Source organism: Vigna unguiculata, chromosome 9 (assembly GCF_037176805.1).
Source record: "Vigna unguiculata cultivar grain cowpea cultivar isolate G323 ecotype 2 chromosome 9, ASM3717680v1, whole genome shotgun sequence".
NCBI lineage: Eukaryota > Viridiplantae > Streptophyta > Magnoliopsida > Fabales > Fabaceae > Vigna > Vigna unguiculata.
In genome coordinates this window covers 44407613-44435301 of record NC_140800.1, presented here as the reverse complement: position 1 = coordinate 44435301, position 27689 = coordinate 44407613, and the positions used below count along the sequence as shown (strand labels likewise).

At 30.9% G+C, this 27689-nt stretch overlaps 3 protein-coding genes across 3 annotated transcripts; 2 read left to right on the top strand and 1 right to left on the bottom strand.

Moving 5' to 3' along the window:
• Window positions 1–1143: 1143 nt before the first annotated feature.
• LOC114164318 (methyltransferase, putative (DUF21)) lies at window positions 1144–5614 on the top strand. The gene is made up of 12 exons (XM_028048953.2): window positions 1144–1451; window positions 1539–1615; window positions 1728–1811; window positions 1895–2008; window positions 2254–2340; window positions 2546–2685; window positions 2770–2857; window positions 3435–3508; window positions 3627–3811; window positions 4214–4437; window positions 4860–4906; window positions 5077–5614. The coding sequence occupies exons 1-12, from the start codon at window positions 1274–1276 to the stop codon at window positions 5252–5254; spliced, it is 1476 nt and encodes a 491-aa protein (XP_027904754.1). The 5' UTR covers window positions 1144–1273; the 3' UTR covers window positions 5255–5614.
• A 2272-nt stretch (window positions 5615–7886) lies between these two features.
• On the bottom strand, window positions 7887–9264 carry LOC114162626 (uncharacterized). Its single transcript, XM_028046578.2, has one exon. The coding sequence runs from the start codon at window positions 8769–8771 to the stop codon at window positions 8376–8378; it is 396 nt and encodes a 131-aa protein (XP_027902379.1). The 5' UTR covers window positions 8772–9264; the 3' UTR covers window positions 7887–8375.
• A 9358-nt stretch (window positions 9265–18622) lies between these two features.
• Window positions 18623–26440, top strand: LOC114163899 (Sugar isomerase (SIS) family protein). Its single transcript, XM_028048279.2, has 23 exons — window positions 18623–18874; window positions 18973–19049; window positions 19173–19254; window positions 19361–19408; window positions 19693–19848; window positions 19942–20038; window positions 20191–20233; window positions 20400–20467; window positions 20557–20641; window positions 20902–20950; window positions 21332–21404; window positions 21506–21566; window positions 21962–22028; window positions 22459–22515; window positions 22616–22669; window positions 22761–22889; window positions 23578–23641; window positions 23741–23814; window positions 24082–24135; window positions 24225–24293; window positions 24853–24942; window positions 25102–25209; window positions 26193–26440. Exons 1-23 carry the CDS (start codon window positions 18824–18826, stop codon window positions 26241–26243), a joined length of 1707 nt encoding a protein of 568 aa, XP_027904080.2. The 5' UTR covers window positions 18623–18823; the 3' UTR covers window positions 26244–26440.
• The last annotated feature ends 1249 nt before the right edge of the window (window positions 26441–27689 follow it).

The window sequence follows — 27689 nt, the reverse complement described above, 5'->3', positions numbered from 1 at the left end:
TGAAGTTATTGTATTTTAACGATTTATAATTATTAAAAAAAGTCCACGAAATGAAGTTTGTAATAAAAAAAGTAATAAGCCTTTAATGTATCTTATTAGATATATTACTTTCTTTTTCATAACTGGCAAAATTTTGTTTATATTTAAATATTAGTTTTAAATAGCACTAGGTAGCATTTTTTGTTGTTGCAATTATATAGTTTAATATGTACTTAATACTTAATTATATCTTTTTCCTTCATGTTCAACCAAATATTAAAAAAAAAAGTTTTCCATAGAAGTCGACTAAATTTCTATATTTCTTAATTCATTAAAAGAATTTTGAACCACATTCAAAAAATAATATATAATACAACTTCAGATTTAATTATGAAACAACACCATTAAGGTATTGCCCTTTGTTTTATAGAGAGTCAGATTAATGATGTGCTTAACACGTGGGAAGAGTGATAACCACTAATCAGTAATAAGATAATTAAGTGGTGCTTATATTTCTGACCAAAGTGTGGATAACTTTTTACAAGTATTTGTAGAAATAAGATAAACAAATTAAAAATATGTCTAAATCTTTTGGTTAATAAAAAAAAAATACTATTATTCTAGTGAAAGTCTTTCCAAAATTTCCCCTTCATGATTGATAGTTGCATATTATAATAAATCTTATATTACAAAAGTATTGTTATAATTTAAAACATTATAAGAAAATTGCAATTTCTGGAGTTTTAAATTCCCCCACCATTGTGGTGGCCCTTCCCTCCCTCAAATAATTGTTATACTTATCTTTCTATTTTTATTTTTTTTTGCGTATATTTTTGGTTAATCTCGTCACAATAAATGTCGCTACAGATACTTATTCAAGTCATTTCTGTTTTTCCAGTTTAGGTTTTAGGTCCAAAACTAAGTTTTCGAGAGAAGACATAAAAGTAATTACCAATAAAAGAAGAAGAAGAAAAAAAAAAAAAACTATGTGGAAGAAGAGGAAGTAAAAGCAGGAGACAAGTGACACGAGTCAGCCTTTGAATTGGGAAAACCAGTCAACCTGCACTGTAACAAAACAATAAAGAAAGGAATTAGGTATTTTCCTCATTATTACCATTTATTATTATTTTTATACCATCTATATACCCACACGCATTATTCTGATGTAAGAAACACAACAGTGAAGGAAAAAGCTGATAACATCAGCATCGCCTAACCTCTGACCTTAAAATAAGAGAACACCAACAACCTTCGCCTTGTGCAGTGCTTTTTTTGTAGTGTGTGTGTGAGAGAGATGGCGGCGGAGATAGCGTGCTGCGGAACAAAGTTCTCATTGTACGTGTTGGTGATCGTAGGATTGGTCTGCTTCGCGGGCCTAATGGCTGGTCTTACTCTCGGACTCATGTCCCTCGGACTCGTCGACCTCGAAGTTCTCATGAAATCTGGTCGTCCTCAGGATCGAATTCACGCTTGTTCGTACCGTCCCCTTTTCCACCTTCGCACAATTCTAATTTAGTATCACTCCTTTGTACTCATCGTTTTTTCTTCTTTATTTGCAGCGAAAATTTATCCAGTGGTTAAGAACCAGCATCTTCTGCTTTGCACGCTTCTAATTGGAAACTCCTTGGCCATGGAGGTATTGTCAATTAACCAATTTAAATAATAATAATAATAATAAATAATAATAGAAATATAATGAGAATAATAATAATTAATAATATTATTAAATTTAATGTTTCTATTTTTAGGCTCTTCCTATTTTTCTTGATTCGCTGGTGCATCCTGCTGCTGCAATCTTGATTTCGGTCACTCTCATCCTCATGTTTGGAGAGGTTAGTATTGATTCGTGTCATGTGGATAATCGAAGTTGGACTGTTTTGTTGAGTGACGATTCCCTGTTCTATGATTGGTGCAGATATTGCCGCAGGCAATTTGCACAAGATATGGATTGACAGTTGGAGCAACGCTGGCTCCGTTTGTTCGTGTTCTTCTTCTTGTTTTCTACCCGGTTTCTTATCCAATCAGTAAGGTATGCGTATGGATTGCTACCACTGCAAGCTGTTGGTGAGGAGTTGAATGACATGTTTGGATGTGTGGAGTTGGAAATAGGGAATCACAGTTGAGAAGCGAAAGCTGTAATTTTTAGTTTCTGAAAAACACATCTAAAATGGGAAACCAATCACGCTAGAATATATCTGAAAAGGGATATGCGTGTAAAAACTGTATGATTACTATATTAAATGAAAATTCTGATGGAGGTTGTTATGTTTTCAGGTTCTTGATTGGATGTTGGGTAAAGGACATGCTGCCCTTTTGAAGAGGGCAGAGCTCAAGACTTTTGTGAACTTTCATGGAAATGAGGTGTTTGTGTTTAACATATATGATTGAAATTTTGGATATTCAAGTTTTAGAGGATTTATAAAACTTTTGCCTTTATATTCATTTGAATGTGCTTGTATAATATTTTGAGCGTGGATTTCAAATTTATAATTTGTCCTAGTTATTTCAGTATGATACTGTTTTGTGCTCTCGTGTAACATGGATACGTGATTGTTTTCTTTTCTAGGCCGGTAAAGGAGGAGATTTAACTCATGACGAAACGACCATCATTACTGGGGCACTTGAGTTGACAGAAAAGACTGCAAAAGATGCCATGACTCCCATATCAAAGGCATTTTCCCTTGATCTGGATGCAACTCTAAATTTGTGGGTTTGTGAATTCTTTATGTTATTTCCACTATTCTTATATCTTCTTTTGTTCTAATCATGTCCTTTGTGTCTGCACTGAAGGGAGACACTGAATTCGATAATGACAATTGGTCATAGTAGAGTTCCAGTTTATGCAGGAGAGAAAACTAATATTATTGGACTTGTTCTGGTAATTTTTCTAATTTTCTTCTGCTTCAGATTTTGTAACTAGATGCACATGATTATAGATGGCCAGTTGATAACGTTCATAATTAATGTTTGTGTTTTAACTCTTGTAATCATATTGGACGACTTGATATTTGTGATGAATATTATTAAGTCAAGTTTCATTTATTTGTTTGGTTTTATAAGTTGTTGCATTTTGGCTACATCAAATGGTAACAATATCATACTATCATACTAATTTTTTGCCTTTACTGTTATTATGAATGAAAAAGCTTGTAAGGATTAATGTCAAGCTTGAGTGAGATCTTCTATCAGACCTGATTATGATTACTGTTCATGATATATGTAGTAATAGATTGTGAATCTGATATTGTGAGAAGGGTGTAACTGATATATAATAGAACTTTACTGTCAAATCACTCCGAAATAAAATAGATTCTTTGCGGGAGAAATGGTGAAAAAGAGGAAATCCAGCACTTTCATCCGCTATTGTGTCGCTTAGCGATAACAAAAACATTCTTTGCACGATTATGCCACTCATTCTTTGTTAGTTAATCTTCTGTTCACACTTGTATGCGCAGGTGAAAAATCTCTTTATGGTTGATTCAAAGGCTGCAGTTCCTCTAAGAAAAATGGTCATCAGAAAAATTCCTCGGTAATCCTTTTTCACACATGACATGAGATACATTGTCCTTACATACGAACTAGATAGCATATGTGTATGGTTGATATGCTTGCCATTACAAGGTAGTCATTATTTCTTCATCCTGCAGTGTTTCAGAGAACATGCCTCTGTATGATATATTGAACGAATTTCAGAAGGGTCACAGTCATATTGCAGTAGTGTATAAGGATCTAAACAGTAAAAACGAGGCCCCAAAAAAGGTTAAAGATGGGGAACAACATGATCTCAGTGACAACTATAAGAACAAGGGAGAGAATGCAACCTTGGATAAAGGTAGAGATTTAAATAAAAGTATAATAAATTTCAGTTTCTTTGTTGAGTATGTGCTTTCGAAATATTATGTGTTGTTTGCAATTTGTTGAACTCTTACAGCAAAATATGATAAATTGTACTTTAGTTCGCTTGAAAGTGTCATTAATCCTCCTGTCACTTTCCTGGTTATTTGAGGAAGCTTTTATACGTAGACATTGTCGTTTGTATTCGATTTGTGTTTCCTTCTCTGAAGGTTATTTTCAGAACCATGTGGTTTTTTACTTCACAATTTTGTGGTTTTCTTTCTGTATGTTTAGATATGTTCTCAATTGTATTCTTTAGTCTTATGATTCTTTGCGGTTCTCAAGTGAAACTCTTGGTGACTGACTACCTTTTTATACCTCACTGTGGCTGCCTATTTAGGTTCTAAATTGGAGTCAGGTGATACTTTGACTACTGTTACTAAGATTGATGGTGCTCAACAAGCAAAGAAAAGTCCACCAGCAACTCCTGCTTTTAAAAAGCGACATAGAGGGTGTTCATATTGCATCCTGGACCTTGATAATGCGCCCCTGCCAGTATTTCCACCCAATGAAGTGGTTGTTGGTGTTATTACAATGGAGGATGTCATCGAAGAGCTTCTTCAGGTTAGATGCTTAAGTGCATTTAGAATTAGCAGTCTGTGCTCCAAATTATTTAATCCTGTATATTTGTTTTGGTATTCTTTTTTAGCACTGATGGTGCAATTCTAGCTTTCGCTGACAAGATGATGAACTCTGTCTCTTTGCTTTTTCACCCATATATTCACCTTTAATTATCTTCTGCCGATACAGAATTAAGTGCTATTTTTATAGTTAATTATTGAAGAAGGAACTGCTTGATTTGAATTCTGCAGGACTATTTCCCTGTTATATGTAGATGTTTCAAACTGCTAGAATGGGTTGTTTTGTTGCCAGAGTCTTAAGAGCTTCATATTTACTATTCTTGTTAAGTTGCAGTTTTGCTTCTATTGCCTTTTAATTTAGCTGTATGGTTTGATCAATCTTCATTAAATATTTGTGTATTTCAGGAGGAGATATTGGATGAAACTGATGAATATGTCAATATCCATAACAAGTAAGCTCTCAATTGATTCCTCTTATTTGTCATCTGATGCAACCAGTTTATTTTGATCACTTTGTTGCAAGCTAACATTATGTGTCCTTCGTATTTGGTTTAGTGTGTAAAATTATATCATTGTTAGCTTATTGTAAGAAGCATATTAAATGGAGTTATTGCAAATGCAGGATAAAAGTTAACATGAATGCTTCAAAGGAGACGGCTTCTGCTGCAAATATGTTGCAACCTTCTCAAGAGGTTCAAGGACACACACCAACTAATTCAATTTCTACAGCTACTTCTGCAACAGGTTCACCCACCACAATCGATCTAATCTCTGAAAGTGAGTCACTAAGGAATCAATAGTTCATAAAGAATGAGAGAATAACATAGGTTTGTGCTTGTGTTGAAAAGGCAAAGCAGTATATAGTTTCCTGTAAAATTTCCTTGTATTATATTATGTTAATAACTAATATAGAGAAAGGGCACTGTGGTAGCGTGTGGCTAGCCAGACAAAACAGAATGGAGCTTATTTTTTTTCACTTCTGATGAAAGCGGAGTGCAAATCTATCACTTTCTAATATCACATCCAGTTCTGTTTATTTTTGGAATGTACTAAACATAAAACAGAGGTTTTATGTTATCTTCTATCTCATTTTCACGACTTTATCGACTGCTACCTTTGTATAAGATATTTTAATGTTGGATTATTCCAGTTGCATGATATCTTAATGAGGTTGTGAATTTGTATTGTAGTGCAAATTCAGAGAGACAAAAATATTTAAATTTTTTGTTGAGCTTTTTTGTGTTGTCTATACTTATATGTACTTATTTTGATGTTGTAAAATATATTGAAAAATTTTAATATATTAAAATTAGTGTATTTTGAAGACGTAGCACATGTTTTAAAATATATTAAATTATTTTTTAATATATTAAAAAGTAATATATTTTGAAAGCACAGTCTATGATTGAGAATGTCCTGACTAATGCGAGTATCAGTGAGATGAGATCAACCAAATAAAAAGAAATGTTAATAAGCATTAGAATGAAATCAATCATTTGATTTTTTATTTTTTATGCAAAATAATTCCTCTCTACATTCAAAATTTACAACCCTCGGACAAATAGTCAATTCACTCAATTAGTTTTTATCTTTTTTTTTTAAATTATGTCTCTTTAATAAAGTAACCATTTATTATTATTATTATTATTATTTTACATTTTGGGGGTAAACTTATGTAAAAAACTAAAGTAGAAAAATACTTGGTCATTCATATTTATTTTTTAAGAACTTCGATAAAATTTTGTAAAGATTAGTTTATAATAAAACAATGAGTCATAATTATGCATGATGTCATTCCAGCATATTTGAAGTAAAACGTGAAAATGATATAAGAAAATAGATAATTCAAAAAGCATAATTTGAAAATGACAAAATTTGATAGGTTAGTGGAAAATAAATGAAGTGAACTATAAATATTTTACAACAATATATATATATATATATATATATATATATATATATATATGTAAGTAATAAAACTTAATGATTTGAGATCCATGTTCAATTAATAATGTTTGAAGTTTGCACAACTTTAAATAATGTTCAAAGATAATTACCAAAAAAAAATTGAAAGCAGTGGGTAGAGATAACTTCATGCAAATACACTTAAAAAAAATTTAAAAAACATATATATAAAAAGATTATGTTTAAAAGTTGGAAGAAGATTTGTTAAAGGGAAAAATGACTTTCAAAAGTACGTCTATTTGAAAAAGTACGTCAAGAAATTTTGAATTATTCGAATAAATAAATTCTAACAAAATAAATAGATTGTCTTAAATAAGTTCGCCAAATCATTATTGTATTCAATGATTTGAAGAGGTTATCTAACTCTCCTATATGTTTTATTTTATGGTGCCCTTGAACAATTAAAGATAGAGAAAGACAAATTTATATAATCGAAATAATTTGAATACATAAATAATTAATGATAGAGAATGACAAATTAATTTTTTTTTAACAAACAAAGATACTCCCAAACCACCAATACATGAGAAAAATGTAATAATCATCGTGTGAATGTCCAATATTTATTTTTGGTATAGACAATATTCATTTGTTCAAACAACAATTGGTAGAAAATGTCACGACAATAAACTCTTGGAACATGAAACAACAAGAAGTTATCATAGTCAAATCAACATCCCAAACACTTTAATGCAACTAAGTTAGAAAAAGTGGATAGCTTTATAGGGTTGAAAGTTGGCATAGTTTTTTTTTTCCTCTATAAATTAGACAAGTTGTAGTCTTAAGTCGTTTAAACACCTACAAAAGCTTTTGTATAGTTAATATCATGACTCTACACTACTATGAAAAGATTATGTGCTTTTGTCTGCTTTTAAAATTTTATTTTATTTATTCTACTTTTTATAATTATTTTCTTCTCTCTTTAATTTTTTTTTCTGCTTATATTTATGATTATTTCTACTGTTTATACTTTTTTTTCATATTTTTAAATACTATTTTCTTTCTGACTATTTTGTTTACTAATTTTAATATTTCTATTTTATTTTATTCATATTTAAAAAGGTATTCCGTGGGTATTTATTTTAAAAGTTATTTTAAATAATTGTGTCTGAAACTAATGCTGTATTTTCCAATTATTTACGTTTGAAAATAGTTGTATATTCTGAACTAATCGTAAGAAAATTCTGCTAAAGACGTACATTTGGTATTTACTTTCGTATTATAATATTTTTTAAATAATTTGAACATGTATTAATTATGTTAAATGGAGAAAGAAATAAGTGAAGTAAAAAATTGAACAATTACCTAATTAAAATCAAGAAAAAAGTGTATGTTTCTCAACCTTTACAAAATAATTTTTAAAAGGCATGTAGAAAGTAATAATTGAGATAAAAGAAAAAAAAATAGTTTACAAATAGAGGTATTTAAATATCACAAAAAGAAAAGAAAAATGGGAGAAAGCATTAATTATATAGAAAAATTATGTAAATCCATTCACCCCCTTATTATATTGATATGATCTGGCATAATAGCAAGAAAAGCTATACACATAAAAACTAATGACAAGAACAACTAAGAGGGGAAGAGAAAAACAAACAATGAAGCAACATTTCTACTCTTAAGGGACAACATATTTAGTAACAAACCAAGTAAATTTAAATCCAAGACCTATATTTAAACTATGATATATAGCTATCACAATGAAGAGAGCATCAAAAGCAAGTTCTGGGAATGAAACACTGTATTCAAGCTCTCATGGACTATATATAATCCTAACACTGATCAGGGATTACATAAGCCTTAGAACCTGAACAAAAACTTCTTTGGAAGCTTGCGTTTTCCATTTCAAATCTTCGAAGAGATAACAAATCCAAGAAATTACCCAAGAATCTCTTTCTATTGCTTCCTTATGGAGAAGAAAAAGGGTGAGAAACTATAAAGAAAAGGTAATAATTTTCAAGTGCTTTTTCTGGGTTTGCTTTTGCGTCTGGCTCTGCTTCTCGAGGGTTCCCCTTTTGGGAGTTGAATCCCTTCAAACACACCCTCTTCCTTTGTAACTATCATCGTGCATGTTGTTGCCGATGCTGATGTTAACTCCTCTTGTGACTTCCCATGTTGTTGTTCTTCTTCTTTTTCTTTCTTGGTTGCTGCAGAAGCTTCTGGTTCCACTTTTTCCCCCTCGATTTCCGTTTCCTCAACAACAACCTTACGAGGTCTCCCTCTTTTTCGTGGAGGCTCAGGTTGTTCTTGTTGCTGCTGATGATGATGATGTTCCGTGTCACCTCCTTTGGATGAAGCCTCGGCTATAGCAACCGAAAGTTCCTTCGTTTTTTGTCGTTTCTTTTTCCCCATAAATACTTCTCTATCAAATAATATAACAACCACCCCAACCACTCTATCGCCAATAATATCTGAAAATTTTCTAGATCATCATCGTTTTTCATAGATCGTTAAACCTAGTGGAACACAACCATTGAAAACACCGCAATACTACAACCACAACAAAATCTTCTGATTCCTCCTTTCTAATGCAAATTCTATCTCAATACGTCAAAAGCAAGTAGATTGGTACATGTTTGACCACAATCCAGATTGCGGAAACGTTATTATTAAAACAACCAAACACCCTTCTGAACTTTATAGTGAAATGAAAAAGTTAATAACCAAATCAGAAAAAACTGAAGCAGTTTAATTCATCTTCTCTCTTTTTGTTTGTCCAATCTTGTGCCGTTCCCATAACACACATATAATTATTTTCTGCAATTAATAATAAAGAATCTCACGTGTAGGTATCTAGAAGAGAGAGATAGTGAATAGAGAAGGGTTTAAAAAAGGGTGGTGTGGTGATGGTGTTTGACTGAGTGAGTAGAAGGGTGTTCATAAACTAACCCGTGGAATGGAGCAGTAAGTAACCATGGTTAAAGGCGTGGACCAAATGGTTAGGGTTAGGGTGGTGTGAGTGAAGATGGGAAGTGGGGTAGGGTTTGGTGTATTGTACTACTCAGACTCAGAGTTGCAGTCTGACCCATTGTGTCGTTTCCCGGGTTTCGCGTCCTCACCTTTTAATTCTCGGGTTGGGTTGCATTCCAGTGTAGCAGGTTCTTCTTGTTTCTGCTTCGATTCTCATTTTTTAACCGTTGATTTTTTCCAGAGCCATGAATCAGGCATGGTTGATGAGTTTGTGTGTGAAGTATTGGTGCCTCGGGTGAAGCTAGGTACAGAGTCAACATTCCTGGCCCCGCCCTATTAATGATCAATTTGTCTGGGTTAACCATTTAGGATAATTTTTCTTTTCACACCAACAATTTTAGATAAACCCACTCATAAATTTTAATAATAAAATAATAATAATAATAGAATTTTGATGTAGAGGATATTGATATTTTCTCTAATTATACAACCCTCTTTTAAAAATTGACTACCGAATTTGTTATCTTTAATTAAGTTTGAAAAATATTGTTGAAACATCTACCCATATTTCATATTAGTTTCTCAAAATTTGTGTAAACAAGTAAAAATAGATAAGAAAAATAAAATAAATGTATGATAAATATAATATGTAAATTAATATATTATGTTAAGAAAACAAAAACAAAAATAAAAGATAATAACATAAATATAAATTTGATTATATATATGACTAAAGAAAAATAAAATAAAAAATATATAAATAGAGAGTTAAAAATTACAAGAATATGTAATAAAATACATATTCATAAATAATCGAGTTACATTAATACAAAGTTTACTAATTGTTACATAATATAGTAATTTTAAATTAAATTACACTTTTTAAAACTATTATTAGATACCTTTTTTTACATAAATAATAATTTTAAATATACATTATTTTAAATTATTAATATTCTATTATATAAATTAAAATTAATATAATAAATATACTTTTCAAAATATATTAAAATTTAAGTTATTTAATCTCTTTGTTTAATTTTAACAAAAACTTAATATGATAAATTATAATCAAACTTGTGGTGCATAAGAAATGCATTCCTTTGGATGGTAAAAAAAAAATTATTAATAAATTTTAAAAGTTTGTACAAATTAATACGTAGCTCTCCACTTATTTGTTTATTATGCCCCACTTAATTTTTTATTTTTTTTTACAAGGCAGCTAACTAGTGCAAATAATAATAATTGATTTTATAAATTATAATCAAACTTGTGGTATATAAGAAGTGCATCCCTTTGGATAATAAAAAAAAATTGATCAGTAAAATTTAAAACTTACGAAAACTAATACTAGCTCTCCACTTATTTGTTTATTATTCTGCACTTATTTGCCTAGTTTTTTCAACAAAGCAGTCACCTAGTGCAAGTAATAAGAGTTGATTTTTGTATCTTATAATCAAACCTGTGGTACATAAGAAATGCATCCCTTTGGATAATAAAAAAATAATTGATCAGTAAATTTTAAAACGTACGAAAACTAATACGTAGCTCTCCACTTATTTGTTTATTATGCCCCAGTTATTTGTCTATTTTTTTCTTCAAGACAGCCACATAGTGCAAGTAGTAAGGGTTGATATTTGTAACTTATAATAAAACTTGTGAAACATAAGAAATGCATCCCTTTGGATAATAAAAAAATTGATCAGCACATTTTAAAACTTTGTATGAAAACTAATAAGTAGTTCTTCACTTATTTGTTTTTTTATGGCTCACTTATTTGCCTATTTTTGTATTCAAGGCAGCCACCTAGTGCAAGTAATAAGGTAATAAGGGTTGATTTTTGTAACTTATAATCAAACTTGTGAAACATAAGAAAAATATCCCTTTGAATAATAAAAGAATATTGATCAGTACATTTTAAAACTTTGTACGAAAACTAATACGTTGCTCTTCACTTATTGCATTATTATGCCCTACTTATTTACCTATTTTTTACTTTAAGGCAGCCCCTAGTGCAAGTAATAAGGGTTGATTTTTGTAACTTATATTCAAACTTGTAGTACATAAGAAAAACATCCCTTTAGATAACAAAATAAAAATTGATCAGTACATTTTAAAACTTTGTACGAAAACTAATACATCGCTCTCCACTTATTTGTTTATTATGCTCCACTTATTTGTCTATTTTTTTCTTCAAAGCAGCCACCAAGTGTAAGTAATAATGGTTGATTTTTGTAACTTATAATCAAACTTGTGGTACATAAGAAATGCATTACTTTGGATAATAATAAAAAATTGATCCATACATGTTAAATCTTTGTACGAAAACTAATACATAGATCTTCACTTATTTGTTTATTATGTCCCACCTATTTGCCTATTTTTTTCTTCAAGACAAACACCTAGTGCAACTAATAATGGTTGATTTTTATAACTTATAATCAAACTTGTGGTTTGAATAATTAAAACAAAAATTGATCAGTACATTTTAAAACTTAGTACGAAAACTAATACGTAATTCATCACTTATTTGTTTATTATGTTTCACTTATTTGTCTATTTTTTTTTTGCAAGGCAACCATCTAGTGCAAGTAATAAGGGTTGATTTTTATAACTTATAACCAAACTTGTGGCACATAACAAATGCATCCATTTTGATTATAAAAAAAATTGATCAGTACATGTTAAAACTTTGTACGAAAACTAATACGTAGCTCTCCACTTATTTGTTTATTACGTCCCACCTATTTACCTATTTTTTTCTTCAAGGCAGTCACCTAGTGAAAGTAATAAGGGTTGATTTTTGTATCCTTTAATCAAGCTTGTGGTGCATAAGAAGTGCATCCTTTGGATAATAAATAAAAATTATTTAATAAATTTTACAACTTTGTACGAAAACTAATACGTAACTCTCCACTTATTTGTTTATTATGTCCCACTTATTTGCCTATTTTTTTTCTTCAAGGCAGCCACCCAGTAATAAGAATTGATTTTTGTATCTTATAATCAAAACTTGTGGTACATAAGAAGTGCATCTCTTTGGATAATAAATAAAAATTGATCAGTATATTTTAACACTTTGTACAAAAACTAATAGGTCGCTCTCTACTTATTAATTTATTATGTCACATTTATTTGCCTAATTTTTTTTTTCTTCAAGGCAGCCACCTTGCGCAAGTAATAAGGGTTGATTTTTGTATCTTATAATCAAATTTGTGGTACACAAAAAGTGCATGCCTTTGGATAATAAAAAAAATTGATTAGTAAATTTTAAAACTTTGTATGAGAAGTAATACGTAGTTCTCCACTAATTATTTTATTATGCTCCACTTATTTGACTATTTTTTTCTTCAAGGCAGCGTGAAAGTAATAAGGGTTGATTTTTATAACTTATAATCAAACTTGTGGTACATAAGAAGTGCATCCCTTTGGATAATAAATAAAATTGATCAGCATATTTTAACACTTTGTACGAAAACTAATACGTAGCTCTCTACTTATTTGTTTATTATGTCCCATTTTTTTGCCTATTTTTTTCTTCTTCAAGGCAGCCACCTAGTGCAAGTAATAAGACTTGATTTTTGTAACTTATAATCAAACTTGTGGTACATAAGACGTGCATCCCTTTGGATAATAAATTATATTTATTAGTAAATTTTAAAACTTTGTACGCAAAGTAAGACTTAGCTCTCCACTTCATATCTTATTATGCCCTACTTATTTGTCTATTTTTTTCTTCAAGGCAGCCACCTAGTGAAAGTAATAAGGGTTGATTTTTGTAACTTATATTCAAACTTTGGTACATAAGAAGTGCATCCTTTGGATAATAACAAAAATTGATCAGTATATTTTAACACTTTGTACGAAAACTAATACGTAGCTATCCACTTATTTGTTTATTATTTGTCACTTATTTGCCTATTTTTTTTGTTCAAGGCAGCCACCTAGTGAAAACCCTTTCGATAATAAAAAAAATTGATTAGTAAATTTTAAAACTTTGTACGAAAAGTAATACGTAGCTCTCTACTTATTAATTTATTATGTCCCACTTATTTGTCTATTTTTTTTCTTTAAGGCAGCCACTTAGTGAAAGTAATAAGTGTTGATTTTAGTAACTTATAATCAAACTTCTGCTACACAAAAAGTGCATGCCTTTGGATAATGAAAAAATTTATTAGTAAATTTTAAAACTTTATACGAAAAGTAATACGTAGTTCTCCACTTATTATTTTATTATGCCCCACTTATTTGAATATATTTTTCTTCAAGGCAGCCACATAGTGAAAGTAATAAGGGTTTATTTTTGTAATTTATAATCAAACTTATGGTACATAAGAAGTGGTGCATCCCTTCAGATAATAAATAACAGTTGATCAGTATATTTTAAAACTTTGTACCAAAATAAATACGTAGTTGTCCACTTATTTGTCAATTTTTTTCTTCAAGGCAGCCACCTAGTGCAAGTAATAAGGGTTGATTTTTGTAACCTATAATCAAACTTGTCGTACATAAGAAGTACACCGCTTCGGATAATAAATAAAAATTGATCAGTATATTTTAACACTTTGTATGAAAACTAATACGTAGCTCTCCACTTATTAATTTATTATGTCCCATTTATTTGCCTTTTTTTTTCTTCAAGTCAGCCACTTAGTACAAGTAATAAGGGTTGATTTTTGTATCTTATAATAAAACTTGAGGTACACAAAAAGTGCATGCCTTTGGATATAAAAAATTGATTAGTAAATTTTAAAACTTTGTACGAAAAGTAATACGTAGCTCTCTACTTATTGGTTTATTATGCCTCACTTATTTGCCTATTTTTTTCCTCAAGACAGCCACCTAGTGCAAGTAATAAGGGTTGATTTTTGTATCTTATAATCAAACTCTTGATACATAAGAAGTGCATCCCTTTGGATAATAAATAAAAATTGATCCGTATATTTTAACACTTTGTACAAAAATTAATACGTCGCTCTCTACTTATTAATTTATGATGTCCCAATTATTTGCCTAATTTTTTTTGTTCAAGGCAGTCCACCTTGTGCAAGTAAGAATGGTTAATTTTTGTATCTTATAATCAAACTTGTGGTACATAAAAAGTGCATGCCTTTGGATAATAAAAAAAATTGATTAGTAAATTTTAAAACTTTGTACGAGAAGTAATAAGTAGTTCCCCATTTATTATTTTATTATGCTCCACTTATTTCACTATTTTTTTCTTCAAGGCAGCCACCTAGTGAAAGTAATAGAGGCTGATTTTTGTAACTTATAATCAAACTTGTGGTATATAAGGAGTGCATCCGATTAGATAATAAAAAAAATTATTTCAATAAATTTTAAAACTTTGTACAAACACTAATACATAGGTTTTCACATATTTGTTTATTATGCCCCACTTATTTGTCTATTTTTTTTATCAAGGCACCTAGTGAAAGTAATAAGGGTTGATCTTTGTATCTTATAATCAAACTTATGATACATAAGAAGTGCATCCTTTGGATAATAAATAAAATTGATCAGTATATTTTAACACTTTGTACGAAAATTAATACGTAACTCTCCACTTATTTGTTTATTAGGTCTCACTTATTTGCCTATTTTTTTGTTCAAGGCAGCCACCTAGTGAAAGTAATAAGGGTTAATTCTTGTAACTTATAATCAAACTTGTGGTACATAAGAAGTGCATCCTTTGGATAATAAATAAAAATTGATTCGTATATTTTAAGGTACAAAAACTAATACGTAGCTCTCCACTTATTTGTCTATTATGTCTCACTTATTTGCCTATTTTTTTCTTCAAGACAGAAAGCAATAAGGGTTAATTCTTGTAACTTATAATCAAACTTGTGGTACATAAGAAGTGCATCCCTTTGGATAATAAATAAAAATTGATGAGTATATTTTAACACTTTGTACGAAAACTAATACATAGCTCTACCTTTATTAATTTATTATGTCCCCTTTTATTTGCCTGTTTTTTTTTTCTTCAAAGCAGTCACCTAGTGCAAGTACTAAGGGTTGATTTTCGTATCTTATAATCAAACTTGTGGTACAGAAGTGCATCCCTTTCGATAATAAAAAAAATTGATTAGTAAATTTTAAAACTTTGTACGAGAACTAATACGCAACTCTCCACATATTTGTTTTATTGTGCTCCACTTATTTGCTTGTTTTTTGTTTAAGGCAACTACCTAGTGAAAGTAATAAGAGTTGATTTTTGTAACTTAGAATCAAACTTGTGGTACTTGGAAAGTGCATCCCTTTAGATAATAAATTAAATTGATTTGTATATTTTAACACTTTATACAAAAACTAATACCTAACTTTCCAGTTATTTGTTTATTATGTGCAATTTTTTTGCCTATTTTTTTGCTTCAAGGCAGTAACCTAGTACAAGTATTAAGGGTTGATTTTTGTATCTTATAATCAATCAAACTTATGGTACACAAGAAATGCATCCCTTTCGATAATAAAAAAAATAAAAATTTATTAGTAAATTTAAAAACTTTGTACGAAAACTAATACGTAGCTCATCACATATTTTTTTATTGTACCCCACTTATTTGCCTATTTTTTTTGTTAAAGGCAGCCACCTAATGAAAGTAATAAGGGTTTATTTTTGTAACTTATAATCAAACTTATGGTACATAAGAAGTGCATCCTTTGGATAATAAATAAAAATTGATCAGTGTATTTTCACACTTTGTACGAAAACTAATACGTAGTTCTTCACTTATTAATTTCTTATGTCCCATTTATTTGCCTTTTTTTTTCTTCAAGACAACCCACCTAGTGCAAGTAATAAGGGTTGATTTTTGTATCTTATAATAAAACTTGGGGTAAACAAAAAGTCCATGCCTTTGGATAAAAAATTTGATTAGTAAATTTTAAAACTTTATACAAAAAGTAATAGGTAGCTCTCCACTTATTGGTTTATTATGTCCCACTTATTTGCCTATTTTTTTGTTCAAGGCACCCACCTAGTGCAAGTAATAAGAGTTGGTTTTTGTATCTTATAATCAAACAACTTGTGGTACATAAGAAGTGCATCCCTTTGGATAATAAATAAAAATTGATTAGTATATTTTAACACTTTGTACGAAAACTAATATGTCGTTCTCTACTTATTAACTTATTATGTCCCATTTATTTGTCTAATTTTTTTTTCTTCAAGGCAGTCACCTTGCGCAAGTAATAAGGGTTGATTTTTGTATCTTATAATCAAACTTGTGGTACACAAAAAGTGCATGCCTTTGGATAATAAAAAAAATTTGATTAGTAAATTTTAAAACTTTGTACGAAAAGTAATACGTAGTTCTTCACTAATTATTTTATTATGCCCCACTTATTTGACTATTTTTTTCTTCAAGGCGGTCATCTAGGGAAAGTAATAAGGGTTGATTTTTGTAACTTATAATCAAACTTGTGGTGGTGCACCCTTCTGGATAATAAATAAAAATTGATCAGTATATTTTAACACTTTGTACGAGAACTAATACGTCAGTCTCCACTTATTCGTTTAATATGAACCACTTATTTGCCTAGACAAACCACCTAGTGAGAGTAATAAGGTTGATTTGTGTAACTTATAATGAAACTTGTGGTAAATAAAAAGTGCACACCTTTGGATAATAAATAAAAATTAATTAGTTTTAAGACTTTGTACGAAAACTAAGGTCTCCACTTATTTGTTTATTATATCCCACTTATTTGCCTATTTTTTTCTTCAAGAGAGCCACTTAGTGAAAGTAATAAGGGTTGATTTCTGTAACGTATAATCAAAGTTGTGGTACATAAGAAGTACATCCTTTGGATAATAAATAAAATTGATCAATATATTTCAACACTTTGTACGAAAACTAATACTCCACTTATTATTTTATTATGTCCTATCTTTTGCCTGTTTTTTTTTTCTTCAAGTCAGCCACCTAGTGTAATTAATAAGGGTTGATTTTTGTATTTTATAATAAAACTTGTGGTAGATAAGAAGTCCATTCCTTTGGATAATAAAAAAAATTGTTTAATAAATTTTAAAACTTTGTAAGAAAACTAATACGTAGCTCTCCACTTATTTATTTATTATGCCTCATTTATTTGCCTATTGTGGTACAGGAGTGCATCCTTTGGATAATAAAAAGAATTGTTGAATAAATCTTAAAACTTTGTACAAAAACTAATACGTAGCTATTCACTTATTTGTTTATTATGCCCCACTTATTTGTCCATTTTTTTTTTCTTCAAGGCAGTCACATAGTGAAAGTAATAAGAGTTGATTTTTGTAACTTATAATCAAACTTGTGGTACATAAGAAGTGCATGCCTTTGGATAATAAATAAAAATTGACAGTATATTTTAACACTTTGTACGAAAACTACTACGTAGCTCTCGACTTATATGTTTATTATGCTCCACTTATTTGTCTATCCTTCTTGTCTATTCTTTTCTGCAAGCTAGCCACCTAGTGCAAATAATAAGGGTTGATTTTTGTAACTTATAATCAAAATTTGTGATACATAAGAAGTGCATCCTTTTGAATAATAAATAAAAATTAATAAGTAAATTTTAAAACTTTGTACGAAAATTAATATGTAACTCTCTATTTATTTGTTTATTATGCCCCACTTGTGTGCCTATTTTATCTTCAAGCCAATTACCTAGTGTAAATAATAAGGGTTGATTTTTGTAACTTATAATCAAACTTGTGGTACATAAGAAGTTTATCTCTTTAGATAATAAAAAAAATTGATTAATGAATTTTAAAAAATTAGAGGAAAATTAATATGCAGCTTCCCACACTTATTTGTTTTTTGTGCCCCATTTATTAGTCTGGTTTGACCTATATTTTTTTTCAAGTCAATCCCTAGTACAAGTAATAATGGTTGATTATTATAAGTTATAATCAAATTCGGGGTACATAAGGTTATTGGTAATTGGAGGGTAGGAAAAGATTGATTAATAAATTTAAAAAAATAGTACGAGAAGTAATTATCAATTGTCCATCTATCTGTTCACCTCATTTATTTGTATATTTGGTTTGACTTATTTTTACTAGCAGTGTTTAAATGGTTAAAAAAAATTAAAAAATCAGAGATTTACTTGTGACATATATTATTTAAAAACATTAACTATTTAAACTCTATTACTAAAAATCATCAAATTAAATAAAATTTAACGAAAATAAAAATTTTAAAATAAAAATAAGACCAAATTAAATAAAAATAATAAAAATGGTAACAAATATATATTTAAACATAGAAATTATTGGAATCACGATACAGAATTCCTTTACACTATGGATTAACCAAAATATTATAAAAAAAATTGTATGAAATAGCCTTTCTTTTTCCTTTTTGTTCGTCATCAAAGTGTAACATTTAGCCTCGCCATGTGAAAGAAACAAGTGAAGAAAGTTCGGACTTACATCCAACGCACAAAGCGAGTCTCGAATTCATTCATTCACTCACACAGTCACAGTCTCCCTCCTCGCGCTCATGGGATCATCCATTCTCATCTCCGATACTCAGCCATGGAAGGACCTGAAGGTAACGTAACAAAATTGAATCGATCAACTTTATTGTTGTTAATTCTCGCCGTCAATCCGAAATCACCATTAAACGAGTCGCGTTTCAATTTTGAGCAGGCGCATGTTGAGGATATCAAGAAAACGCATCTTCGCGATCTGTTGACCGATGATAAGCGGTGCCAGTCCATGCTCCTGTAAGCAAACGATATATTATTATTCAAACTCCGTTCCTTAGTACAAAACAGGGAAATTCTGAATTCCATTTCCTATTTTCCATGCGGTGGAAATTAATTTTTATGATTTTGTATGTTATGTAGCGAGTTCGACGACATTCTGTTGGACTATTCAAGGCAACAAGCCACTCCCGAAACTATCCAAAAACTACTTAAATTGGCGGAGGTTTGTAGTTTCTCGCTCGTGTTTGAATCTTTTATCAATCGGTAAACACATGAAAAAGGACTTTTCAAATTCTGATTATTGTTTTTTTTTTGTTAATTTTTTGCAGGTTGCATCGCTCAAAGATAAGATTAACCGCATGTACAGCGGGGAACATGTGAGTCTTTGTCCTCAAATTTAACAAAGTTTCGCTGTCCACAAGCATAAACACTCTCGTGCGTTATTTGCTAGTGTTAATTTTGACTTAAAAATGTTATCTATGTATGGCAAGTGTTAAAAATATCCACTATCGACCAATCAAAGACTATCGGTGGTAAGACCGTGATTGTAAAAGACAGCAAACTTATCTTGAAGGGGTTTGTGAATTGGTTTTTACACTTTTAGTACACAGAATATCTACTTTACTTTTTCATTTTTTGATAATGCTTGATTCACTTTCAGATTAACAGCACGGAAAACAGGTCCGTGCTTCACGTCGCCCTTCGTGCTTCAAGGGATGCTGTTATACAAAGTGATGGGAAAAATGTTGTGCCAGAAGTTTGGAACGTTCTTGACAAGATCAAGGAGTTCTCTGAGCGGGTTCGCAATGGTTCTTGGGTAATGTGCTACTCCAATATTCTACGGGGCTGTTTTTTGACCATTTGATTCATTTGAACTAAAGGGTCTTAACTACTAACCCTTTTTTTGAAGGTTGGTGCTACAGGAAAGGCTTTGAAGGACGTTGTTGCAGTTGGTATTGGGGGAAGCTTCTTGGGTCCGCTGTTTGTACACACTGCGCTTCAAACAGGTTGCTTGATTACTGCTAGTCTCTTTAATAGCAATTCTACAATTATTGGCCTTTTATTTGTGTTGACTTATAATAAATGAGTGTCTGTGTGAACACTTTTCTTAGTTGTAAACAAGTAAAATTGTTGAGTATATATTTATGTTATATTGCAGACCCTGAAGCTATTGAATCTGCAAGGGGTCGTCAGCTGCGCTTGTAAGTATCTATTGTCAGTGAAGTTTGAAGAGTGTGATTGCAAGCATTAGTTGACCTCAACTATATAATATGATTTTCTGAATCTAGCTTACTATAGTTACACATCTAGAAGCTGGCTGTACTCTTTTCATAAAACCAATCTCATCCTCTATTTGAATCTCTGCAGTCTTGCAAATGTTGATCCTATTGACGTTGCTAGAAATATCACAGGATTAAATCCTGAAACAACACTTGGTAAACAATTGTATAACAGATGAATATATATATTAAATAGATATGGAGGCTTATCTTGTATGTCTTAATGTTATCTGTAACAATTGCAGTTGTGGTTGTTTCAAAGACTTTTACAACAGCTGAAACCATGCTGAATGCTCGAACTCTTAGAGAATGGATATCATCTACACTTGGGTAAGTGCCCCATTAAGAGACGTTGCTCAAGGATATTAGTGTAAGCATTGGTTGGGCTTTCAATAGTTTCCTTCGTTTTTTATGAAATGTCCAGAACTAGATTTGGAACTTAGTTTCTTACTTATTGTAAGATAAACCCCACCCCCATGCCCCCCCACTTCTAAATATGTATGTTCAACGACTTTTCAAAGCATAGAGAGTGGACAATATTCAGAATGGACTTTGAAAATGAATTGAAGACTGTCTCTCATTCCTTCCAGGCCCTCTGCTGTTGCAAAGCATATGGTGGCTGTTAGCACAAATCTCAAGGTATTGCCGTATTTTCCTTTTCTGGCACTATCTGATTAATTATTCTTCAATGTCTAACTCTTGTTTTCATTCATGAATCATGTCTGCATTTGATTGATCACCACTGTTTGTCAGCACATGTGCTGTTAAAACATTATGCTTTTGTGTTAATCATTGTTGGATGTACCTATACCAAAGGGCACTAACATAATAATTGAATAATAAATCGCTAATAAGGACATATTACAGAAGGGTGAAGTTCTCAAAGTTATAATTTCTTTGGTATTTTTTTTAAATTTGTCCATTTTTTTCTTTAGTAAAGAGAAAAAATCATGAAGAGCGCATCTTCTATTTGTTATTATGGTTGTATATTTAACTATTTTTCTTTCATTTATGGTGCAGCTTGTGGAACAGTTTGGTATTGATCCTAACAATGCTTTTGCGTTTTGGGATTGGGTCGGTGGTCGATACAGTGGTGAGTAATGTTTCATCTATCTCCCCCTCTTCTTACCCCATTAAAAAATATTTGAAGTTTACAAAAGATTTGGTTATGATGTTCTGAAATGTGGCTTGCAGTTTGCAGTGCTGTTGGAGTTTTGCCATTGTCTCTACAATACGGATTCTCAGTAATAGAGAAGTATGTCTTTCACTGTTAGTATAATTCTAATCTGTATGCACCTCTTCTAGAAGTGATTGTTCGCAGAAATAGTATAATTTCTTATGGCTATATTGTGCTTCACCTTCTTCGTTTAAGGAAATAATCACCTTCACAGATAACAAGAATGATGTAGATAAGTTTAAGGAAATAATCACCTTCACAGATTACAAGAATGATGTAGATAAGAATGCTTTCGATAATCACGACCTTTCAGAATGAGATATAGTATAGTTTGATTTCCATTAAATGTATTTAGATTTCAATTATGTTCTGCATACTATTGGCACTGACAACTCAGTTTTGAATATTCCTTCGGTGAGAAACTAAGAAACATATACTTGAATGTTTTCTTTATGGTCTTTTTTCCCTTAAAGGTTCTTAAGTGGGGCTTCAAGCATTGATCAACATTTCTATTCACAGTCCTTTGAAAGCAATATACCTGTAAGTGCGCCTTTTGGGATCTTTTATACTTTTGAGCTTTATTTCACATGTGGATCTCTGCTTGTTCAACCATGTATTCTTTAATTATTGTGATACTGCATACTGGCTATCCCTCCAGTATGGTTAGTTTTATATTCTATAGTTGTAAAACTAAATATTCTGTATCACATGCTGCTCCTTTCAGCTTTTATTTCCTTTATTTCTTTCACTATTTGGAGCATTACCAATTCCACAGCTTTGGATTTTTTTTTCTTAATTATTCCTTTTTCTTTTTGAAGAAGAGGTGAAACTGTGGGTAGGCATTTGGTTCATTGTAATTTTTCAGATCCCTTGTTTCTCGGACCTTAGGTTTTCTTGTATTGAAGATGTTTTGTACAGTTGGGCCACCACATGACGAGATGCTCAATTACATTTTATGAGAGTACTGCAGGTGCTTCTGGGCTTGTTGAGCATATGGAATGTTTCATTTCTTGGATATCCTGCCAGAGTGAGTGCTTATTTGACCTGTTCCCTTCAGAAATATTTAATAGGTTTTGTTGTTCTTAAGTGGCTTCGATCAAAACATTAAACTTTTGGTATTTTTACAGGCCATCTTACCTTATAGTCAAGCTCTGGAGAAGTTGGCCCCCCACATTCAACAGGCAAGTTTGTTGCAGCATTGGGATTGAAAACTATTTTAATTCTATTTTACTATTATTCTTATAATATTTATTATTATTTTTTTTGCTTTAGGTTAGCATGGAGAGTAATGGCAAGGGTGTTTCAATTGATGGTGTTCCTCTACCATTTGAGGCTGGTGAAATTGATTTTGGTGAACCAGGAACTAATGGGCAGCATAGCTTTTATCAGCTGATACATCAGGTGATTTACTAAGTACTATATAATTGGTGTTTGAACTTTGAAGAATTAATAATTTTTTGTGAAAATTTATACTCGAAAATACTTCTTGTGTAAATTAATAAGGGTAAAATTAATCACGTCAAAAGCCTACATTACTAGTGTGTTGAATGTTAATTTTGATTTAAAACACATTCTAATGAAATAATGTCTACAATTGCATGTTGTGGTTTATATTTCAATTCCAGTTTTTACTAGTTTTGAATGCTAATCCTTGTGTCATATTAGAGATTTTGACATGGGAATAATAAAATCAGGAAGAAATTGCATGCGTATTTTCATCCTTCCTTTGTCTTTCAAATTAATACAATCACAAATGTGCTCTGATATAATGGTTATCTTCAATTAGTATTTCTCTAGGTTACTTAAAATCCAAGGGCACATTTCTTCTACATTAATGCAAATGAGACATTCCTATATCCAGCTTTCTTTCCTTAACTTCTCCTGGCTGACCTGAATTTTTACTTTTCTTTACCAGCCTATTTAAAACAGTAGTTATTTAGATTTTAGCAGTTTAGAATATTATGTTCTTGTTGCCTCTATTGCAATTTTACTTTGCTTCTTTTTATTTCATATTTTTATAACGGTTTGAATAATATGAATACTTAGTATATATGCTATTTGTTGAGAAATTTGCACTTCTTACTTTTAGGGGCGTGTAATTCCTTGTGATTTTATTGGAGTTGTGAAAAGTCAGCAACCTGTGTTTCTGAAAGGTAAGGAACACAAATTAGCATTATCAAGTTTAATCGTCGTAGTTTAGTTTTGTAAAGTCAGTGCTCTGATAATATTTTAGCAATGCAATTTATAACCAGGTGAAGTAGTGAGTAACCATGATGAGCTCATGTCCAACTATTTTGCACAACCTGATGCCCTTGCATATGGAAAGGTACATTTGTCCTTACTCTGTTCTTCTAAATTATATATCAAATATAAATAAATAAGGATATAAGTAAAAAAATCTGTGTCAATGCTCCCAAATCTATGGTAACTGATATGTATTCTTTTTCCCGTCCTCGGGCAGGAAAAAGAATAATATGCATATTTCGACAGCACTGAACTTGTAGAAATAGCTTCTTTTTTATAATTTTGTGGAGTAGATTTTACAGCTCTCCTCATATCATGAGGAATATGACCATTAATCAAAATCTTGTAGACAGCAGACCAGCTGCAAAAGGAGAATGTTTCCCCACACCTTATTCCTCACAAGGTGATATTCTTTCTTCAATGCAACTTGCAGGCTTAGTAGTTGAATCCTTAGTCACTAACATGCTCATTTTTTTCTAAACCAATCTACAGACATTCAGTGGCAACCGACCTTCTCTCAGCCTACTGCTTCCATCATTGAATGCTTACAATATTGGGCAGGTACATAGTCCGCAAGGTTGTGATTAGTAATTAAAGGAAAATGGTCCATTCCTGTTTACTTATTTTATTGAGCAAGTTCCTGAGGAAAATTAGGTAACTATGACTGATGAGAATTATGCACAAGAATATATTGAATATTCATATTTTTGCAATATGGACATGCATTTAGTTTATTTTTGCTCTCTTGAAAAGCTATTTGTCATATTTCAAATTAAGCATTCATACTGAAGATTTAACATGAGAAATAAGCATTCACTTTGGAAGGTTTGTATAGAGTATTTTAGTTTTTATTCTTTAATGCCTATTCCTTCATTGATGTGTTCATAATATGTTGACAGTTTAGCCCAGTATCAGAATAACTACTGCAAAAGCTATCTGATTGGCAAATAATTTTCATTCATTTTTCCTTCTCTTCATAGTGTTTTTCTCCAATCCTTCAGTTTTTGTTTATAGTTCTTGATATGTGCGTCTTTGATTCCATAATCGAGTTGTATATTCTACATTAGTCGGTCATAATTACTTTATTGTTCATAATTTCCTGGTGCTCTATGTTCCTCAGTTGTTGGCAATCTATGAACACAGAATTGCTGTAGAGGGTTTCATTTGGGGAATCAATTCTTTTGATCAGTGGGGAGTAGAGCTGGGGAAGGTATGGTTTAGATAAGTAATGTTTCATTGTGTTTCTATATAAGAAATTTCTGAAAGACTTCCAACTCTTATCTGAGAAATACATATATGCAATTTCAATTGTAGTTTTATTCGGACTTTATTTCTTGGTTCATTCTCATCATATTTAATGATAATGCAGTCACTGGCTACTCAAGTCAGAAAGCAACTTAATGCATCTCGAACAAAAGGAGAACCAGTTCAAGGTTTTAATTTCAGTACAACAAAAATGTTGAATAGATATCTTCAGGTATGGAAATCCCTTTATCCTACTCGTCCCTTCAGGTATTGAAAATCAAAGCAAAAAGGAACTATAATTTTTTTTTTGTAATGAAATGTTTAGTATTTTTCTATTGTGTGTTTGTGAACCTGGGCCTGCTTTATTAGGCTCATTAAAACATTGGACTAGGGCTCTAAATTATAGATCTGAATCAATTCCAGGTATGTTTGTCCAACCCATTTAGTCTTATCTTTGTTCAGGCTAGTCCGGCCTGTTTAAATGTAAAATGTAGGTTGAGGCTGGGCTATGGAGCCTTAAGCCGACATCACGCTGATTCAATTGGGTGGACTGACTAATTTAGGACAATTACTTTCTGCACTCCGTCATTTTTTCCCCGCACCCCATCAATTCCGGAATTTATTTTCAGGAACACAAAAAATAATTTTGGAAACATTTTTCCAAAAAACAAATGTCCTGACTTTTCCTCTTATGAAAAACACTATAGGGAAAGTTTTTGACGGGGTGGGAAAAGAAATTGATGGGTGCAGTTGCTCTAATCTACACCCTCTAGATAAGAAGTCCAAATGAGAATTCTTTCTTCTCGAAAATAAAGTATTATCGAGATCATTTAGTACTTTAAAGCATTTAATAGAATATATTTAGTGTTGACATTACTGGAAGCTGAAAGCACGTGAACACACTTGATTAGTAGAATTGAAAACCTCGTATTTAAAATTTTTATTCCTGAAAAAGCTGTTACTGCATACTTAGTAGTATCTCAGTCATACATATGATTGACTGACAAACTAACCCCACTGCCATATATTTCTTTCTACATTTAAAATACCTGTTATATGATTTTTCTTTCGCTGGTGATAATACAAACCATTAAAGAGAATGATATCACCATCTTTATGCTTAACGGTGGCAGATTACTAAAATCACTTATTACTTGTTTATTATGTATAGATTGACAGTACAATTGATGGCAAAACTTTAATTTTTCATGGCAGGCAAGTTCAGATATCCCAGCGGTTCTTCCAACTTCTTTACCGAAGATCTAATAACTTTTTGCCAATAGTTGTATTCATACCGAATTAATAAGAAAATAATCTGGTGAATGTTATATATACAGCACACCTACGAACATGTTTTCATATCCGTATCGATTATGACTGGTTCAGCACGATACGTGGTTGTCCTGTTCTCTTGCTGTCGGGTTTTCTTCTGCTGAAAAGTGAAAAGCATTTTGGATTCTAAATTTTGTTTGGAGCTTGCCAACTGACATGTTCTGATGTCCTCACTGTTTTTTTTTTTTTTTTTTTAACTTGTTTAGACGATACTCGATCATCCTTTTCTGCTGGAGATGTGTTATACTGAAAACTGAAAAATGTTTTGGGTTCTAATTTTTCTTTTGGAGGTTCTCTACTGTGTTGTTGACCGGCCTCGGGTATTTTGTGCTCAATAGTCAAGATGAGCATGCTTTATCATCATTATATTCTACTACTATATGCACAGAGGGTTGTCTGAACTGTTTGCCGCTAGGCCTACATATTGATCATAATTTTGACCTTTTAAACTTTTAAAAGACTAGCTAGAATTCTAAGACCTGATGGCCCTACTTGAAAATATCAACATATTGAAAACGAATTTAACGCATATCTCAAGGTAACAAAATCTTAAATCAAAAGATTGGTGATCAAAAGTTTTTAACTTTCTATAGACACTTTCACATGATAACACATAATATCAACGTGAAAGAAAAAGAAAACTGCTAACTTTTTCTTTGAACTCAATTCTTTTGTTTTATTTGATAAAGAAAAGGGAATTTGGATTGTTGAAAATAGAATTTCTGAATACAAATATACAAGTAAGAAAGTATAAATTAATTGATGTTATGTTAAAGGAAAATAATAAGAAAAAAAGACAATAACAAGTGAAAATCAATGATAATCAGTTTATGTTTCATCAATTTCAAAATTACTTTTCATTATCATTTCAAATATGCCATCGACTTATTTTAATAAGCTGAATTGTTTTTTCATCTTATATACTAAAGAATATGTGTCTCCTACATAACTTCCTTCTTGTAGGAAGCAATAAATAAATAATTAATCGTAATTAAAAAACCCAATAAAAATATAAAGATAAGATTTCATGTAGTTTTTGTACAAGCAATTGATATGTTTAGTGAAGGACATTTCAGTAACTTAGGCGACGTGGAAAATGTAATTGCCTCTCTGGATGGGGGGAACTCTTTGTAGAAAATCACCTCTATTGGTACATGCGGTACAACTAGTTTTGTTTTCAATTTTTTTTGTCAATTTAACTCTCACAAGACAATTTATTGCAATTATACTTTCACATAAATATTGTGACACTAGGAACATTTAAAGCCAACGAATTACCTGGGAATCTATAATAAAACATAATACTATTAATATATAAATAAGATGTATTCTTTTTTATACAGAGACTAAGCCATAAAATTTGAGTTAGTGCTTAAAACA

Bases quoted from the DNA above. Each gene is read 5' to 3' on its own strand.
- LOC114164318 (XM_028048953.2), top strand. From the start codon at position 1,274: ATGGCGGCGGAGATAGCGTGCTGCGGAACAAAGTTCTCATTGTACGTG. The intron at 4,438-4,859 runs GTTAGATGCTTA...TGTGTATTTCAG, and splicing joins TCATCGAAGAGCTTCTTCAG to GAGGAGATATTGGATGAAAC. The intron at 4,907-5,076 runs GTAAGCTCTCAA...TTGCAAATGCAG, and splicing joins TATGTCAATATCCATAACAA to GATAAAAGTTAACATGAATG.
- LOC114162626 (XM_028046578.2), bottom strand. From the start codon at position 8,771: ATGGGGAAAAAGAAACGACAAAAAACGAAGGAACTTTCGGTTGCTATA.
- LOC114163899 (XM_028048279.2), top strand. From the start codon at position 18,824: ATGGGATCATCCATTCTCATCTCCGATACTCAGCCATGGAAGGACCTG. The intron at 18,875-18,972 runs GTAACGTAACAA...AATTTTGAGCAG, and splicing joins AGCCATGGAAGGACCTGAAG to GCGCATGTTGAGGATATCAA. The intron at 20,039-20,190 runs GTTGCTTGATTA...GTTATATTGCAG, and splicing joins ACACACTGCGCTTCAAACAG to ACCCTGAAGCTATTGAATCT.